We start from the raw sequence: 20,759 nt of genomic DNA, 5'->3' as shown, positions 1-20,759 counted from the left end.
ATAGAATACTTAGTAATTTTCACTTTCTATGTTTCTTACTAAAATTACCTAATTAAAATAGTTAAAATTAAAATTCAGTTAATCATAGAAGTAGATTTACAGGTTTTTTTTTATAAGAGAAGTACAAAGAAATTCTATATATACTTAGTATACTACATTGAGTATACTACGGTGAGTTTTCTCAAACTGCCATTGAATACATAGAGTTTAGAAAACTATCAATAACATTGTACTGTGAAATACAGAGAATATAGTATTTTTGTACTAATTCTTTTCTTCTTTTTTCTTTGCTGCCTCTTCCATTGGATATTTATAACTTCTCCACCTCTGCTTGTATTTTGTGGTGGGCATCTTGGACTCGTAAAATCTTGAAAGTGAGCACGCATATACCCTTAATCTCAAGATCCCAGATTTATTCTCTTTCTTCTGATAAAACACATGATTCTTATTCAGACTATTCTTTTGCTCCTGAAAATTACTTGACCTTAGAAAAACGTAATTCTCAGAACTTATCAGTATATCCTTCTGAAGATGATATTGAGAAATCAGTTACTTTTAATCAAGATGGTACTATGACAGTTGAGGTGAAAGTTCGATTCAAAATAAAAGGAAAGGAAACTATAAAGTGGACAACCACTGTCAATAGACCAGGTCTTTTAAATAATGATGAAAAGAGTGAGATAAGCAGTATTCCGGGAAGGACAGATGATCGATCATCCAGTTTGAAGCTTGCTGCATGTTCATTGTCTGAGGATGTCTCAGGCAGTAATCGAGAGGGCAGTTTGGCAGAGGAAATAAAAACTCAAATAACAGATCAAGATAATGAAACTTGGAGTACTGCTAGTTGGGATAATCCTGCTATGGACACAGATATCATTAAGGGAACTCAGGCTCAAGTGAAGCATCGTTTTTATAGGCCCCCTACACCCGGACCAAGGGGAGTGAGACAAAAGAAATCTGTGATGCGGAGTGTGACCTTAGTATCTGAAACAGAAGTCCAGGAGAAACAGTTTTCCTATAGTGAGAAAAGGGAAGGCAGGGAAAACAAATCAGAGTATCATATGTTTGCACATTCTTGTAGTAAAATGTCATCATTATCTAACAAACCTGTACTTGTTCAGATCAATAACAATGAGCAGATGGAATCACCCTTAGAAGGAATAAAGGAGAGCAAACTCCTCAGGTCAAGTGCAGTGAGTGCTGGTGTGATAGAAATTACAAGTCAGAAGATGGTAACGATGTCCCATAATAATGACTTACCATCAGCTATATCTGAGAACTCAATTGTGGAGAAAGGTGTAGTTGATAGTGTCATACCAGACAATAAAACTGATGATATCAAGAACTTCAGAACTTACGATAATACAAATGATAGGTTCAGTCCTGTTTCAGCAGAGGCAAGTCATTCTTCAAGTAACAATTCTGTAACTGACAAAAATATTTCTGAGACTCCAGCTTCAGTAGGATCCTCTACTATAACCACAAGAATTGATAGACTAACTAATGAATTTGCACAGTGTGGTTTAATAGAACCTCCAGAGCATGAAAAGCAGATCTTGTCACCTGTTGCCAGCAAAAAGAAGAAGAAATCACAGCAGCAAATGATCAACTCAAGGTATCAAGATGCAGAGATTGTAACCAAAAGAATCTCTAAGGAGAGTAACAGAATAAACACAGGAGGTACAATTGCACAGGAAACCATATCACAAGATTCAGACTGTTCCCTTAAAGGAAGGATACTTTGTGAGGAAGACCTACATACAATTGGTATGGTAATTAAATCAAATCATTTTAGTACCAAAAGTAATCTCAGTCCCACAGTTTCCAAGAATTTCCGTAGACATAAATTAAATGGTATTCAGAATCTTAAGGTTCAAGGATTTGTAAGCAAAAGAAAACCCGGTCCAGTAAAGAAAATAAGCTTAGGAGCTTCTGAAAAAGGAGAAAGTAGTCAAGGAGATAAAGTACTTCCCCATTATGAATCTAAGTATTACAAAAAGACTTCAGAAAATCAAAGTTTATTCCATATGTTTAACTTGTGTGAGCAAAAACAAAGAGCTTTTTCTAGACCACAATCTCAAGCAGAAATGGCATCTAGGAATTTGATAGGAATGGCAAAAATGAGCTTAGTTCCAAAATTTAGTGATTCACATGTAACTTTAAAAAGCCAGAAAAAACAAAAAGAGAATAAACTGAAGTCAGGAGTTTTTGTAAGTAAACAATATACTAAAACCAGGGAAAATTCTTTAGCTTCTTTGAAAAAAGCTGCTTTTTCTGAGGATATGGCCCATCATTCAGAAAATCATATAGAGAGATGGTTACAGAACATAAATCCATATCCAACTTTAATACCTAGAAAGTCAGCTGTAAGACAGAAAAATAAAAGGACTGTGGCAAGTTATAACAATAGTGGTTTTCTAGGATCTAATCTCCATAAAAATTCTGTAAAAGGAAATAATTTTGTTATAGAAAGTAGTAAGCACATAACTAAAAGTGCCAATTTGACAGGAGATAATCTATGTAAAGGAAGGGGCAAATCTCTTAATGGTGAAGAATTTCACAAAGATCTCTATGAGAGCCAAGTTGGGTCTCTGAAGTCTCTGAATGGTGCTTGCTTAGTTTCCCTGCATGAATATTGTACTTTGTCACCATCAGCTATTAATGATCATAATACTGAAAGTCAGATATCCTCTGAAAAGTCAGGACCAGAGGTAAGCCTTGTTCACCATGAAATAAACCTAGCTACAAAAGGGCAAAGTGTAGAGGCTGCTGTTCAAGTAGATCTCGTGGAAGAGAATACTTCCAAAGACCTTGTACCAGTTCTGTTGCTTCAACAACTGCAAGCTTCAATTTCCAGCATTCACGAACCTCAGAATGGAGCTGTTCAAATGCCAGGGTTGCTTGTAGACATTCCCTTCTCTTCCGTGATATGCAATTCATCTGCTGATCTCCTTCTTGCTTGGCTCTTGGTGTTAAATCTAAAGGGAAGTATGAGTAGCTTCTGTCAGGGTGATGCTCATAAGATTACCAATAGTTCTTCAGAACTACTTACATTGTGGGAGGTACTAAGGCACATTGCCATCACAGAGGAAGCTGATGACTTGAAAGCTGCTGTTGCCAGTTTGGTGGACTCCACTACAAATTGCATTGAACCCAGTGAAAAAGAACATGATATGGTTCCAGTAGGCCTTTCTGAAAAGTGCAGCGCAGTCAACATTCAGAAAGCTCCAGACTGCAGTGAAATTGAAAGAATACAGAAAATCTCTTTGGATGGAGGCTACTCTGCCTGTGAGGCCTGTGGTTCTGAAATTCGTGTTTCAAATACTTGTTCTCCATATGAGATGTGCACTGTGAATAAGACTTACCCTCAAAAAGGCTTACATAACCCCAGTGATGCTTTTTCCCCTGTTGACTGTGTCATAAATAAGACTTCTATGAATAAGGCTTGTTTCCTGGGAGAAGTCTTTTCATTTACTGATGCTGTGCCTTCCCATGAGGCTTGTGTGCAAAAGGAGAACCATACTTATGAAGTAGCTTGCCCAACTGATGAAACTCATGTTACCACGAGAGTCTGCAATAACACTGACTCTTTAAATTGCAGAGAAAACAAATGTATTTATAACTTGGAATTTATTGAAGAGTTCAAAAGAATTGATGAAATTCAGAAAGGCCTAAATATCTTGGCAGATCCTGGGTATAAAAATGAATGTAATACATCAGCGTTACAACCAAATGTCTGTAATTTAAGTCCTGGTGGCATTTGCCTAAGTAAAAGTGATCTGGAATTTGATACAAAACACAGCTCTCTACGTGAGTTTAAAAGTGAACCATTAAAGAGATTTCAGGATAAAAATACATATTCTTCTTTTGATAAAGAAGAATCAAGGACTTCTGAAGAACCAGGATCAATAACCAACAGCATGACATCAAATGAAAGAAATAATATATCCGAATTGGAATCTTTGGAAGAATTAGAAAATCAAGACAATGATATCTGTAATACAATGGTAAACTTATGTGAGCAAGCCACTGAAGAATCACTCACAGAAGAGCTAGAGACTAGTAGCAATTTGAAATTGATAGACATATCTAGTGGGAATATTATAGAAGAAGAAAGAAAGAATGGTATAATTTCTGAGACAATCAATAGGAGGCAGGTGACACCACCATCTTTAGTTTTTTGCTATGATTCTAATCCAAATGCCGAAAAGGAGATCAATTCAAGAGAAAGTAAGGTGAGAATTAAAACGATGGTGAAAAACATGGAAATGGGAAGTTATTCAGAGTCTTCGCATGATTTTAAAAAATGTTTCAAAAGTCCAGTGACTTCTGACTGGCCAGATTGTAGACCAGACAGTGAGAGTGAGCAGCAGTGTAAAACTTCCAGTGATGACCACAGTGACAGTGGTGACAGTGGCCAAGAGAAAGAACATAATAAAGGATTTGTTAAAAGGGCAATAGAAAAGCTTTATGGCAAAGTGGAGATTGTTAAACCATTTTTTTTTTCTGGATCTATACACAGTTCTCAAGTTTGTCCTTACAGTTCTGTGGAATTTCCGGGTGCTAGGAAATCAAGTTTTTATGATTCTGAAGGTCAATCATTTGGTTCTTTTGAACAGGTATCTAATATTTCACCTATGTTACAGGAATTCCAGGAGGAAAAGCAAAGTAAATGTGATGTTAATGGTGTGAGGGACAGTTATCATGGGGATGAAATTGTAGAACATGGTACAAAACAAAGTGATCGTAATAGGACGACCCTTAGAGAAGAAGAGGAAGGAGAACTGATTGACAAAGGCAAATGGCTACTGAGAAAAAATCATTTGCTAAGGGTGTCATCTGAAAATCCTGGCATGTATGGCAATGCAGACACCACATCAGTGGATACCCTCCTTGGTAATAACGGGAATGAGGTGTCATATTCACATTTTGGGAATTTGGCTCCAGGCCCAACTATGGCTGAATTATCGTCTTCAGAACTGGAGGAACTGACTCAACCCCTTGAACTGAAATGCAATTACTTTAACTTGCCTCATGGCAGTGACTCTGAACCTTTCTTTGGGGATTTGCTAGATGTTCAGAATAAAACCTGTGCCAAGGAAAGAATACCAAATCATTATACAGAGGGTAAAGGTAATCAGTCAGAAAGAGTATGCTCAACTGTTACTCATGCTTTTACATCTGGTGCTAACAAAGTCCACCCTGTCTCTGATGATACTATTAAAACCCAACCGTTACCTGGGAGCAGTATGACTCATGGTGCACTTCAGGAAGGTGACTCTTTGGATAAACTTTATGCTCTTTGTGGTCAACATTGCCCAATACTAACTGTTATTATCCAACCTGTGAATGAAGAAAACCGAGGATTTGTTTACCGGAAAGATTCGGATATTGAAAATGCCTTGGGTTTCCATTTATGGATGAGGATATACCCACATTTTCTATTGTCAAATAAAAACATGTTCAGGAATAAGGACAATAAAGCAAGTAAGAGAAAAGAATTTGTTGATAATGCCATTGGTGATTCATTTGATCAGCTTTATTTCAATAACATGTTTGGCTTGACAGATAAGAGCTTGGACTTAGAGGAAAAAAGTAATTTGAAGAAATTTCAGTCGTATTTAAAGCAAAGGGTTTGTGTGAATTTCTTGCACAAACTTTTGTTTGTTGTGAGCGATATGAATTCAAATACAGAAAACCTCAGCAGTTGGACAGATGATATCTTTAAAACAGTTGATGAGAATAACAACTTACTAGTTAACAGATTCCAGAACTTAACAACAAATCTCAAGCATATAGTAAGAGAAAATATCAATTGTCATTTCTCCTTCAAAATACTTGGTCAAACCTGCCTATTAGATATTTGCCAAGTTGGAACATCCTTAAGTATTAGCAAAAGAAAAATATTAGAAATATATTATGTTTTTGAGGGTGAAAATATTTTCATTTGGGAAGAAGAAAACCAATTACATTTTACTGATCTTGAAAGCAACAATGAGCAAGGTGATTTATAATTTTAATATTAGCAAACCCTTCTCTGTTAATACAATTTTTTCCATAATAAGATAAAGCACTTGGGATAGATATATTCAGTACATAACTTCCAAGAATTTTCTGCTCTTTCAAAATGGGCTTAACCTAGAAAGCTTACCTTTGGATAAATAATTGACTTTCATCATACCTCTGTTCTTTATTTTTTCCAATAATTACTCTGTATGGGTTCGTCCTGAATTTATATATATACATTTTTTGCCCAGGGCATCAAAAATATACCTTGGATAAGAATTATATCTTTTTTCTGTTTTTATATTATCAGCTTTATGTAAATTTATATTGAAGTGCTGATGAATAAATGGAGTAGATAAAGCCTTAAAATATTTCATTTATTAGTTCTAAGTGCGGATTGATAAAAAGATGATCACCAAATGTGCCAAAGTGTTGATTTGAGTTCCCTCAGAATACATATCTGATTAAGTTGCAAGTATTTGCATGGGGGAGGGTTACCATTTTCTCATGAAAAAGATGCTTCACCACTAAGTTGCCTCTGCAGTACTTTTCAGAGAAATTGTTATCTTTTAAATATTAGTAAAATGTCAGGAAATCTGAAAAGGTCATAAAAAAATGGAAAAAAAATTAAGGAATTCTCTGTGAAGGAAAATTAAAGGAGGTGGGATAATTTCTCGTGGAAAAGAAGAATGATGACTTTAAAATTCTCTTGAAATGGAAAGAGTTGCTATGAAGAACTTGAACAGATTTGTTTGTATGTTTATCTGCTTTACTAAAACACTTAAATGTATATAAATAAAATCATACAATTATCTGGAAGCATAAATTTGATTAAATCTTAAATTATTGATTGTATATTGCCTGAGTGTTAACTAGGAAACATTTTAAGATACCTTCCATTCCATGACTGTATGATAGAAATAAATCTTATAAAACTTGGAAATCTAGTCTGTTCTCTAGAACTGACTCAAAGTAGAATACTGTACTTAATGTTCTTGGATCAGCACATGGAGGTGCCAAAATAACATAACTTGAGCATTGAAGAATTAATGTAATTACATAAAGAATAACTTTGGATTCAGTTTAGCATGAATAATAAATCCATAAAATTTATGAATTGCTACTTTACCAGGTAAAGACTACTAGAATGTGCTTTAATTACATTAAGTGATGCCCTTTTCTAATCAAAATACAGGGGGTTTAAGGGTGCAATCTTCTGTAGTGATCAGGGAGAAATTGTAGTGAAATAGAAAGGGATTAGTTTTGGAGAAATAACAGTAGAGAAGAATTAACACCAATTTTGTGCTGGTTATATACTAGGGACTATGTAAGATTACAGATTTATTATATGAAATACTTTCTCATAAAAACAGTGTGTTTGGTTTTATTACTCCTTTTTTTTCAATATAAGGACTTAGGTTGATACATGACTTTAATAGTCATGTATCAAGATGTCATGTCAACAACAATATGCTGCATACAAGAAGCACACTTAATTCAAAAGGAAACTCATAGACTGAAAGTTAAAGGGTGGAAAACAATATTCCATGCAACAGGAACCTGAAAAAAAGCAGGAGTAGCTATCCTCTTTGCAGATCAAGTAGATTTCAAACCAACACTGATTAAGAGAGACAAAGAAGGACACTGCATCCTTGTAAAGGGAAGAATCCAAGAGGAAGAGCTGACAATCATAAATATCTATGCACCAAACACTAGTGCAACCAACTATATAAAACAAATACTAACGGACATATATGCACTAATATATGCACTAATACAATTGTAGTGGGGGACCTCAACATACCACTGTCACAAATAGATAGATCAACTAGACTAAAAATAAGTAATGAAATACTAGAACTCAATGGAACTCTTGAACAAATGAACTTAACAGATGTTTACAGAGTCTTCCACCCCACAAAATCAGAATACACATTCTTCTCAGCTGCACATGGGTCATTCTCCAAAATAGACCCCATACTCACACATAGAACATGTTTAAGTAAGTGCAAAGGAATTGGAGTTATCCCCTGTATATTTTCAGACCATAATGTGATGAAATTGGAGATCCATAGCAAAAGAAACTGCAAAAATTTCATAAACATGTGCAAATTGAACAACACACTTTTGAATAACCAATGGGTCACAGAGGAAATTAAAGAAGAAATCAGACAGATCCTTCAATTAAATGACAATGACAATACAACATATCGGAATCTATGGGACACAATGAAAGCAGTCTTACGAGGGAAACTCATAGAGGTGAATACGCATATTAGGAAAACAGAATGAGTCCAATTAAACAACCTGATGCTGAACCTCAAGCTTCTATAAAAAGAAGAGCAGGACAACCCCAGAGCTCATACAAGGGAGGAAATTATAAAGATCAGAGCAGAAATCAATGCAATGGAGACTAAGAGAATGATACAAAAAAATCAATGAAGCCAAGAGTTGGTTCTTTGAAAGAATCAACAAAATTGACAAACCCTTAGCCAACCTTATCAGAAAAAGGCAAGAAAAGGCCCAAATCCATGCAATTAGGAATGAAAAGGGTGACATTACAACAGACCCAGCAGAAATCCAGAGGATCAGCAATACCTACTTCCAGAACCTATATGCCAATAAGATGGACAACACAGAAAAAATGGACAGATTCCTAGATACATATGAATTACCAAAGTTAAACGAAGAAGACCTAAAAACTCTGGACAACCCATTATCAACCAATGAAATTGAAAATGTAATTAACAACTTATCAACTAAGAAAAGCCCAGGCCCTGATGGCTTCACTGCTGAATTCTACAAGACATTTAGAGAGGAACTGCTGCCACTACTGTTTCAACTCTTCAATGACATTGAAAGGGAAGCAATACTCCCAAATTCATTCCTGGAAACAAGCATCACCTTGATCCCCAAAGCAGAGAAAGACCCAAGTGAAAAGGAGAACTATAGGCCAATGTCACTAATGAACATAGATGCAAAAATCCTTAATAAGAAAATGGCAAACAGAATGCAGAAGATCATCAAGAAGATCATACACCCCGATCAAGTGGGATTCATCCCAGGGATGCAGGGATGGTTCAATATACACAAATCAATCAATGTAATACACTATATCAATAGAGCCAAGGACAAAAACCATATGATTATCTCCATAGATGCAGAAAAAGCATTTGACAAAATCCAACGTGCATTTATGATAAAAACCCTACAAAAAATTGGAATAGATGGTCTCTACCTCAAACTGATAGAAGCCATCTATGAAAAAGCAACAGCCAATATCATACTAAATGGTCAAAAACTGAAATCCTTCACACTAAAATCAGGAACAAGACAAGGATGTCCACTATCACCACTCTTGTTCAATATAGTTCTGGAAACATTAGCCATGGCAGTTAGGCAAGGGAAGGAAATAAAAGGAATAAAGATAGGAAATGGAGAAGTCAAATTGTCATTATTTTCAGATGACATGATACTCTATATAGAAGATCCCAAGAACTCCACCAAAAGTCTTCTAGACTTAATAACCAAATTCAGTCAAGTAGCTGGTTACAAGGTCAACACACAAAAATCAATAGCTTTCCTCTACATGAATGACAGACTCACTGAGAGAGAAATAGGGCAAATAATTCCTTTCACAATAGCATTCAAAAAAACTGAAATACCTAGGAATCAACCTAATGAAAGAAATCAAAGACCTGGTCTCTGAAAACTATGGCACTCTGAAAAGAGAGATTGAAGATGATATCAGAAAACGGACAGACATCCCCTGCTCCTGGGTAGGAAGGGTTAATATAGTGAAAATGGCCATACTTCCAAAACTTCTATATAGATTTAATGCAGTTCCAATTGAGATCCCAGCAGCATACTTCATGGACCTTGAGAAAACAATCGAAAAATTCATTTGGAACAAGAAGAGACCGAGAATAGAAAAAGCAATTCTAAGTAACAGAAGCATGGCAGGGGGTATCATTATCCCCAACCTGCAACTCTACTACAAAGCTACTGTGATAAAAACGGCATTGTACGGGCAAAGAAACAGACCTGAGGACCAGTGGAACAGATTAGAAGATGCAGAAACAACGCCAGACACACTCAGCCATCTCATCTTTGATAAAGGAGCCAAACACCCTCACTGGAGGAAAGATAGCCTCTTTAATAGATGGTGCTAGAAAAATTGGGCTTCAACTTGCCAAAGATTAAAACTAGACCTATATCTCTCACCATACACTAAACTAAAATCAAAATGGACTAAAGATCTAAATATTAAAATAGAAACTCTGAACCAGTTGGAGCAGAGGTTAGGTAGAACCCTTGAAGACATCGGTGTAGGAAAAGATTTTATGAACAAAACCTCAGTTGCCCATGAACTAGCACAAACAATCAACAAGTGGGATCTCTTCTTATTAAAAGGCTTCTGCACAGCAAGAGAAACCACCAGCAGTGTGAAGAGACAACCCACAATGTGGGAAAATATCTTCACCTGCTCTTCCTCAGACAAAAGTCTACTATCTCGAATCTATAAAGAACTTCAAAAGATCAGACCTCCCAAATTTAAAGACCCAATCCAAAAATGGGCATCTGAAATGAACAGACACTTCTCAGACAAAGAAGTAGAAATAGCAAATAAATACATGAAAAAATGTTCAACATCACTGGTCATTCAAGAGATGCAAATGAAAACAACACTGAGATTCCACTTCACTCCAGAAAGAATGGCTGCTATCATGAAATCAACCAATAACAAATGCTGGCAGGGCTGCGGGGAAAGAGGAACACTGCTCCACTGCTGGTGGGAGTATAGACTGGTGCAAGCACTGTGGAAATCAGTATGGAGATACCTCAAAGAACTAGGACTGGAAGTCCCATTTGACCCCACTATTCCCCTGCTGGGGATCTTCCCTGAAGAATTAAAAGAATCATACCACAGTGATATATGTGCACCCATGTTCATAGTAGCACAATTTGTAATAGCTAAAACTTGGAAACAGCCCAAATGCCCATCAACTGGAGACTGGATAAAGAAAATGTGTTTTTTTAAATAAAATGGAGTACTACTCAGCCATAAAAAATGAGAAATTAGAGACATTTATAGCTAAGTGGATGCACATTGAGGCGATACTCTTAAGTGAAATAAATAGGACACACATGCATAAATTCTGAATAGTTTCTCTGGTGTGAGGAACTGAAAGTGTAAATAAGGACTAAATGTTTAATAAGTAATGTGAAATAGGAAGAAAAGGGGCAAAGGGGAAGGAAGTGGGAGGGCAAGAGGAAAGGATAGAAGGGAATGGGATTAATATGAGAAAATGGAAAAATAGGAACAAAATCTTTGTAAATAGGGAGGAATGGAGAGGTTGAAGGGAGGGCTGGGCAAGGGTGAAAAATAAGAACCAAGAGAGACTATGTAAAGGTGCAAATTTCCAATGATGAATGTCATTATATTGTATACCTAAAATGTACCAATGATTAGAATGAATAATCAAAAATGTAAAATAGGAAGAAAAGGTCCAAAGGGGTAGGGGTAGTGGGAGGGGCAGGGGAAAGGAAAGAAGGGAAAGGACAAATGCTCAGAAATGGAAAAAATGGAAATCAAGTCTTTGTAAATAGGGAAGGGTGGAGTGGGTGAAGGGAGGGCTAGGAATGGGGAAAATATAAGAACCAAGATGCATTATGTAAAGGTACAAGTTCCCAATGAGAAATGTAATTGTGCTGTATACCTACAGTGTACCAATAAAAGAATTTAATAAAAAAAATTTAAGATGTCAAGTCAAGATTTAAAATTAGTCTTTTGTGCTTGAAAATCAGTATTCTTTTTACTACTAATCTTTTTACTACATCTTTATTTTTTCCTATGAAGAGCAAGGGGTAAGATTTTTTTTTTGGTACTGAGGATTGGACTCGGGTCCTTATGCTTGCGAGGCAAGTGGTGGAACCACTGAGCTAAATCCCCGGCCCAGGGGTAAGATGTTTTAAAAAGCTAGGCCTTATTCCTTGGTGCAAAGATAAGGGAATACTTTTTTTTTTTAATTTGGAAAGAGTGTGATATTTATTCTCAGGAGACTGGGAAAGTTGCAACAATCATAAGGTTTAGAAATGTAAGGAATGTAGCATACACATTTTGGCAATAATGCAATGTCAAACAGTGCCTTTGGAGAGTTTAGGTAATATTGGGAAAGAGAAACTGGAATTACAATCCTGAGTCAGTAATACATGACATATTACATCTTACTTATGTGAACATGTTGATATACATTGAATTCTGAGATGAGTCTGACCACATCTTACTCATTTTTACGTACCAGAACTAGTATATTATTGAGGCCTGCTAAGCACTTAGAAATGTGTATTGCATGGATGAACAGTGTTTTTAAGGCATTTATGCTTATTTCTTACTAACTTTTGATGTGTTTATGTTGAAGACTATACAGATATGCTGAGGGATATTACCAAATTTCTTGTATTTTATAAAGCAATATTTCAATCTTTAAAAATGTAAATTTTTATTTTAAACATTCAAAGAATGTTTTATTTTCACAAGGCTTGTATTAAAAACATGTAACACTGAGATTTAGAAGGAGCAATGAAACTTCAGAGGAAATTTAAGAATGCTATACATACAGACCTCGTTTTTTGTAGAGAGATGATGTGCCTCCTGGGAACTACAGATGTCCTTCAATTTATGATGGAGTTACATCTTGATAAACCAACCTTCTATGGATGCCAGAGGATGACTGTATATCTGTATAATTGAGTTGAGGATCTCTGGTGTGTAAGCACAGTGCTGAACTTTTGTCTATGCCCACCAGATGGCAGCTGTACTCTGAGCTATCACATGCTCGGCGTCCTCAGAATGAGGCTTGCATGTCTAAAGGGAGTGGCTACCTTAGGCATTGTGACAGTCTCTGGGCATCCTGCTTCTGCTTGGAAGAAGACCAAAGTCTCAACTGTGTAGGCAATACCCCAAGTATTAAATGCAGAAGGTGTAGCAGTTTTCAGAATGAAAGGAAACACTATTAGTAGCAAGGAACTGAAGTTCAGAAGTGGAGAATTAGAAGATAAAATACCAACTATCAAGAATTACCAGTTTTTCTGAAGTGAAGCCCAATTTGAGGAAGATGAGAGCCATTAATAATCCTAACACAAATTGAATCTTAGTCATTGTCTCAGTGGGTAGAGGTAATTTTTATATGACATTTTCATAGTTTATCTCTTTTAAGTGACACAAAACATATGCCTCATTTCAAGGTTTAAACTTTAAATATTGAAGCTTATTTCATGTTCTTGGTTTTTTTTGTTGTTGTTCAAACAGCAATATTTAGTTATACAACACAAAGTCTAGCAACGTTTACACGACCAGTTTGAGTGTCTGTTGGCTTGTTTTCAATCAGGAAATTTAACCAGAATGTCACCAAAAGGCTGGCTGGGACTGGTAACATTTGAGAAATGGGTCGTTCTTGCATCCCTTCAGCTTGGGCCTCTTGTTCCAGCAGGTCTTGGTTATAGATGAATGGCCCACAAGTCACCAGCCTTTGAGCAAGTTGTGTCCAGGTGGAGATGTGGGTAGGGTGAGCAAAGGAGGGTGCTATAGAGACCTAGTGTGTGTGGGGCAGCGGCAGCCAACATTCGCAGACATTCGTGCATCTGATGCGGGCATTGCCCTCCGTTGGGTATTTTCCATTAGCCTGCAGTGACCAACTATGGCCAGGCTAATTCATCACTCACATTAACAGGGTGAGGGACAGGAGACTGGGGTAGTGGGGGTAGGTGGGAAAAGATCTCTCGTATTGCTAAGTGAACAGGAGGGTGCTGTTTTTCTGCCTACAGTGTAAAGCATGTGAGTCTCTGGGATTTTGTGTGTATGCTTAGTTCATTCTTTTATTTGGGGGATGAGGAGGAAGTCTGCTCCAGTAACCTCCCCTTGGGAAAACCACTCTTGCTAAGTGGCTGCACTATGGGGTGGGTAGGTAGGTACCAGCTACCTGGGGCGATATTTTAGCTGGCTTTTGTTTTTGGTACTGGGGATTGAACTCAGGACCTTAAAGGTATGAGGCAGGCACAGTGCCACTGAGCTAAATCCCCGGCCCAATATTTTAAAAAGTGACCCTAGCCCTTGCTCCCCTACATCTGAAGTGACCCACCTTTTTAAATACTTAAGCAACCCTTGTCCCACACTGGGGCTCACACAGCTGACCTCAATGACTCTGACAAGCAGAAAAGTTGTTTTTTTTGACCCTTTAAGGAAGGGAGCAGCTCATATGGATGAATGGGTAGGGAGCAATGTCATTTCCCTTGGAGATGGTTACAAGTAGCTGGTATGGGCTGGCAAGGGCAGAAGCAGCTCTTGGCGAGTTCTTTCTCCCTACAGATGGGCTGGGACTGGCTGACACAGACAGTGGAGCAGGGCAGTGCTGGCAGGCGAGAACTCTGTTCCACAGGGAGGGGAGGAGCGATCTGGCTAAAAGGAGGCAGCAACTGTCCTAAGAGGCAGCTGGCCCCTCCCACCTGCAGAGGGTGGGCTGGTGACAAGTGCAGTGCTAAGAGGGGCTTGGCCCTGCAGCATTAACGGCTGAGAGGAATGGAGGGAGAAGCAGCTTGAAATGGCCTTCATTCAGCAGGGGGCGGGGGTGGCTGGCACGGGCGGAAGGACGCTGCCCAGGAGGCCTTCTCCCACAGGGAGCCTCCGTTGTCATTGAGCCGCTCGCCCTGTGAGTCTCACGGTGGATGTTGTGCGTCACTTTCTTGAGGTCCTGGAGGTGGGTCCTGATAACAAAGTCTCCAAGTAGGGCAAACTCACAGTGGCTGAGGTTTTCCACTTCGATGATCCCCAGGGGGTTTTTCTGCCGAGCACCCTCTTGCCATTCACTTGGTATCTCTGTCACCTCCCACCACAGCAAAAGGCATGCTCTCCTGCCTGATTCTATCGTGCTCAGTCTTGTCCTCCAGGTCCTCATAAACTCCTTCTGGGGGTAGAATTCAATGCCATTTACTTCAAGCTCATTTTGAACCGTCTGCTTGAATTCAGACTTCTCCTCCAGGGTCACGGTGTCGGCCTTGGCAATGTCAGGGACGATGTTCAGCACTTTGCCGAGGTGCTTCATGAACTCAAGGTCCAGGGGTCGCAAGGAGTGTCCGGTGGGGGAGATGAAGTAAAGGCAGCGGTGGACACCAGTGTCTGGGATTCGCTTCTTCCTGGCGATGTTCACCTCCTCCTTTAAGGACTTCTCGTGCTGCTCATTGATGTCCTTCTCGATGGGCTCCCAGCAGTTTTCATTGTTGATCTGGTCTCCAAAGCCCAGGATGTCAATGACGGTCAGCTTCATTTTGACACCAGCTTCCTCAATCACGTGCTCAATAGCTTTGATCTCCACCGTCTCGGGGATCTTTTCCACCCAGTTCCAGCTGGAAGCCTTGTGGCTCACTTGGGATTTGAAGAGTGTGTTGACCAACGTTGACTTACCCAATCCACTCTGGCCCACGACCGTGATATCGAAGTCAAAACCGGTCTTCATGGTCTTCTTGCCCATCTGCTCGATGATGGTGTCGATGCCGATGTAGCCCAACAGGTTGGAGTTGATGCTGATGGGCTTCATGGCCACTGCCGGCTTAGGTCTGGGCTCGGGCACCAGCTCTGACATGGCTGCGTCCGTCCTGGTCTCGGAGAGCCCTTTGGAGATGAATCCTCCTTTGCCTCCGATCCTCCGGGAGATGCTCAGGGTGCTGGGCTGCAAGGATGAGCAGGGCGCAGGCTCCCCCGGGCCGAGCGGCCCCCACACCCGGGCCTTGACCCTCCGCTCTCGCTGCCCCCGCCCGGCCCGCTTAGCCCCTTATAAAGTTATTATACCTTATAATACCTTACCTTTATAAGGTACCTAGCTTACAAAGTTATTATGAGAAAATCACTAGAGAGAATGTTTGTAAGATTCTTAGCACGCAGCCCTGCCATGCATTTGCTGAACACATTTTACCTATTAAAAAATCTGTTAGTGTTGATACCTTTGCTGTGCTTTTCAAAAGTTAGTATTCTTCTAATAATGAAGGCTTTAGCTTTAGTGGGTAGTAAAGTTTTCAGAAAAGTACAGTAGAAAAAGAATCAACATTTATTCATACGATCCTTTATAAACTGAAAGCGATTAACATACTGAGTCCTGTTTGGTGCCAAATATTGTTCTAGATTCTTTATATACGCAGACTCAGTCAGTTCTCACAATGAACCTATCAGATGGGTAATACGATCTTTACTATAGCCAGAGGGGACCAAAGCTCACAGAAGGAAGCTAGTAAAGAAGCACTTTCCATTTCATGCCTGTGTTTGAGCCTCATAAATAGTCCTGAGTTTTGTGGTTTGATCTTCTGTATATAGATCTAACCTAAAAATGTGAAGTTATTTTGTATTCCCTGTTTGTTGAGTCTAAGAGGGATCCTATAACTCCCCAGAATATCATAGTAGGTCAAAGTTATTTTATTATTTTTATTTATTTTTGGTTCCAGGGATCGAACTCAGGACCTTGTGCTTGTGAGGCAGGCAGCAGCATCACTGAGCTAAATCCCTGGCCCAAAGTTATTTTAATATGGAGTACTTTTCCCACTGTTATATTTTCTTGTTTATTGAGATAGTAAAGGATAATTTGTTAAGCAAAATCATGAAATCTGTATAACATGGACATATCCCAAGGATTTAATTTATAAGTCAAAGAACCATTAATATATTAAAATAGGTTCAAGGGAGAATTTAGTATCACCAAAAATAGGTAGATAAGGCATGCATAAATGAAGTGGCTCTAAGACGGTGTTGTAGTTATTTTCCTGTCATTGGACACAATGCATGACACCCACAACTTAAAGGAGGAAAGTCTACTTCAGCTCATGGTTTCAGTTCATGGTTGGTTGAATCCAAGGCAGAAACAAGATAACAGAGGGGCATGGCAGAGGAAAAGGTGCTTAAATCATGGTGGCCAGAAAGCAAAGAGGGTGAAGGAAGGAGCTAGGGAGGGAGCTATTCCTTCCAGGTCACACTCCCAGGGGTCCACCTCCTAACAGCTGCTTCAGCTATTGAACTCATCAATAGATGAATCCACTGATAAGTATAGCACCTCCATGATCCAGTCACCTTCCAAACACATGACATTTTGGGGCACATTTTAATCTAAACAGTAACAAACCATTGATCTGAACACAACCAATTTATATTTGTATAGAAAAGAATAATTTGCATTATTATTCATTTTTTACAATTTACAGAAATGTAAGATGAAGATAATGAAGAGCAGAGGTAACTCTTTTTTTTCCCCATTAAGTTTATTGGTACATTTTTAGGTATAAAATACAGTTACATTCATCATTGGGATCTTGTACCATTACATGAGTATCTTGGTTCTTTTTTTTCCCCCTTCCCTTGCCCTCCCTTCACCCCCTTCATCCTTCCCTATTTGCAAAGACCTTGTTTCCACTTTTTTCCTCTTTTCATATTTTTTCCTTTCCCTTTTTTCCCCCTTCCCCTACCTCTCCCAATTCCCCTGCTCTTTTAGACCTTTTCTTCCTGTTACACAATATCAGTTACACATTTTTTAAATTACAATATTAAGATCTAGGAGACATTACCACAGATTTTACAGAATTTAAAAGGATATAGAAAGCATATTATAAAAATCTTTTTTGAAATAAACTTGAAAACTTCTAAGAAGTAACTTAGAAGACAAATTAATGAAACTAACTCTGGAGGAAATATAAAATTTGAATAGCACCTATTAAAGAAAGTATATTCCTAGCTTGTAAACCTACCTGTATGACAACAACAGGATCATAAACATTTTAACTGATAAATTATATCAAACAATTAAAGCAGAAAAAAGAAGGAACACTTCTCCCCTCATTTTAGAAACTCAACATTGTGCTAATCCTAAAACTGGATAAAGATAATAGAAGAAAAAAGTATGAACATAGATAGAAATTTGTTTAACAAAACAAACTATTGGAAGTCAGATCTGGCAGGATGTAGAAAGTGGTTTTGTTATAGGGATGGCAGTGTTGGTTCAGCATTGGAAGATCCATCCCCCAAAGTCATCATTTTAACAGAGGAAAGGAAAAAGCCATAGGATCCTGTCATTAGTTGGAGAAAAAGTATTGGACTAAATTCTACAGCTGTTCGTGGTAAAAGCTATCAGGAGACTAGAAGTAGAACAGAACCTTCTCAACAGATCAAAGACATGTACTCCATACTTCCAGAGAGAACGCCTTATATAAATGGAGAAGATACAATGCTTTCTCCTTAAGGTGGGGAACAAGGGCAGATATGCTTACTCTTTATCTGTCCATTAAACTTTGAAACCTAGGCCCCACCAAAATAGTCTGGCAATAAAATGACACAACTAGGATAGGATTGGCATGGCAGAAGCAAAATCTTTATATGTAGATGAAATGATCACCTACAGAGAAAATACTAAGAAATCTCTAAGAGCCCCTAGAACTTGTACTTGAATTTAGCAGGATTAGAGAACACAAGCTATATATAAAAATTCAGGTCTGTGTATACTTGCTATAATTGAAGAATTGGATATTGAAATTTAAAAGTTATGTAGGAGTACAAAGGACCTAGAAAAGTTAAAAACAAAAGCAGTGTTGGAAGACATTTAGTACCTAATTTTAAGACTTCTTTTAAAGCTACAGTAATCAAGGCAGTGTTGGTGTAAGGATAGACATATAGATCATTGGAATAAAACAGAGAATCTAGAAATAGAACCACACATATATGGTCCACTGAGTTTTGAAAGATTATTTAACATTAGCATTTTATAGAATATGAACTCAATTCAAGAGCTGAGGAAGAGATAGTGTTTTCAGCAAACAGCACTAGAACACCTGGTATTCGTATATAAAAAAATTAACCTCAACCCTTTTTTTTCAAACATGAAAATAACTTGAAGGGATCTATGAACCTAAATATGAAAGCCTAAAAGTATAAAACTTTAAGAAGAAATTATAAGGGAAAATATTTATGAATTCAGGGTAGGCAAGAATTACCTAGGATACAAAAAACATGATGTATAAAAGAAAAAAATTGATAAATGAGATTCCATCAAATTTTAGAACTTTAAATGACATCATTAAAATGAAAAGTAGTCCTTAAACAGACCATATTTACAATGCATATAACCTATCATCAGAATATATAAAGAATTCTTAGAACTCATTAATAGACAACCCAATTAAAAAGTAGACATAAGAAGATGATAAATAGCCAGTATAGCACAAGGAAAGGTGTGCAACTCTAGAATCAGAAAAATACTAATCAGTATAATAATAAGATTGAATTATACACTCATTAGGGAGATGAAGTTAAAAGTTTTAAAAACCTTGTCATGACTTTTTCTTTTTGTTGGATTTTCCCCCCTTGTGTTTAATTTGTCATGCCCAGTGGATTCATTCTGCTGGGTTTCCTGGGGTTGTGATCCTCATTGTCTTTTCCTAGGGTATTGTCTAAAATTTTTTGGAGTGCTGGTTTGGTATTCATGAAGTTTCTGAGGTGTTCTTTATCATGAAAGTGTTTTATTCCTTTCAATTTTGAAAGATACTTTTGCAGGGTACATCAGTCTGGGTTGGAGGCTGTTTTCCTTTAGGGCTTGAAATACATCACCCCAAGCTCTTCTTGCCTTGAGGGTTTGCATTGAGAAGCCTGCTGTGATTCTGATGGGCTTTCCTTTGTATGTGATTTGTTTCTTTTCTCTCACTGCTTGTAGAATTTTGTTCTTCTGTTGGATTTCTGGAATCCTAACTATTATATGCCTATGTGTAGACTTTTTTATTAAGGCTAGCTGGAGTCCTATATGCCTCACTTATCTGTATGTCAAGTTCTTTTCCCCTCCTTGGGAAGTTTTCTGCCATTACATCTGTGAACAGTTTTTTTTATGTCATCTGCACTCTCTCCTGTTTCTTCTTCAACTCCAATCAGTCTTATGTTATTCTTCTTTGCATCATCTAGCAGCTGCTGGTTGATTTCTCGTGTTCCCTTACAATTTTAAAGCAATTTATCTTTTCCTCCTCACTAATTGCAATCTTATCTTCTATATGTGAAATTCTATCCTCACATTGGTTCATTCTGCTGTGCAGACTTTTGATGGAGTTTTTATTCTCTTGGAAATCTGTTTGTATCTGTTTTATGGATTTCATTTGTTTCCTATGTTGGGATTCTATCATGTTCCTCAGATCCTCTATTTTTTTTATCTGTGTGCTCTCTAGATTTATTAATCATGTCTTGCACCATGAGCAAAATCTTTGCTGTTATCTGAGTAATTATTTCTGATTTCATTTTTCCCAGATCCTCTTTTGTTGCCAGTTCAGAGAGTCCAGGTGGTTGAGCATCAGATTGTTCCATCTCGTTTCCCTTTGGGGTTGCTGTAGGTGATCTGGAAGTCTGGTTTTGAGGCTTATTTACATGTTTTCTCATTTCGACTGGGGTGGGGGGCTGTTAGCGCCTGCACGAATTACCTCCCCTGAGCTGGGAGAGGTGGGACAGGGGCCGGGAGCAGCGGTAGGGATGGTGACCCAAAAGCCCTTTCCTGTGGGCTGGGAGCAGCGGGAGGGATGGTGGCCCGGAAGCCCCTTCCTCTGGGCCAGGAGCAGTGGGACGATGGCTCAGAAGCCCTTACCTCTGGGCTGGGAGCAGCAGGACTCAGTACCTTGGTCTGGTGGTCTGGTGTCCTCTGTGTCTTTGTAGTGTGGAACCAGGTGGCTGCCTGTCTGCAGCGGGGTGGTTC

General features: G+C 38.2%; 1 protein-coding gene and 1 pseudogene across 4 annotated transcripts in view; one reads left to right on the top strand and one right to left on the bottom strand.

The window, feature by feature from the left end:
• The window catches only part of Rp1 (RP1 axonemal microtubule associated), a 226,275-nt gene that overhangs the window by 43,874 nt on the left and 161,642 nt on the right, over positions 1-20,759 (top strand). Inside the window, exon 3 of one of the 4 annotated variants that reach the window (XM_004837506.4) lies at positions 376-7,896. The exons of the other annotated variants lie outside the window; for them this stretch is intronic. Within the exon in view, the coding sequence (XP_004837563.1) occupies positions 376-6,014 (5,639 nt within the window). The 3' untranslated portion in view covers positions 6,015-7,896. Of the gene's footprint in view, positions 1-375; positions 7,897-20,759 lie in introns of those variants that run through there. 4 annotated transcript variants of the gene reach the window in all.
• LOC101723402 (neuronal-specific septin-3 pseudogene) lies at positions 14,618-15,674 on the bottom strand (annotated as a pseudogene).

Source organism: Heterocephalus glaber, unplaced genomic scaffold (genome assembly GCF_053883595.1).
Source record: "Heterocephalus glaber isolate CG9 unplaced genomic scaffold, H.glaber_assembly_v1.0 deba00000281, whole genome shotgun sequence".
Taxonomy (NCBI): domain Eukaryota; kingdom Metazoa; phylum Chordata; class Mammalia; order Rodentia; family Bathyergidae; genus Heterocephalus; species Heterocephalus glaber.
Note: the sequence above shows the minus strand (reverse complement) of the source record. Positions and strands in the feature narration are given on the sequence as shown.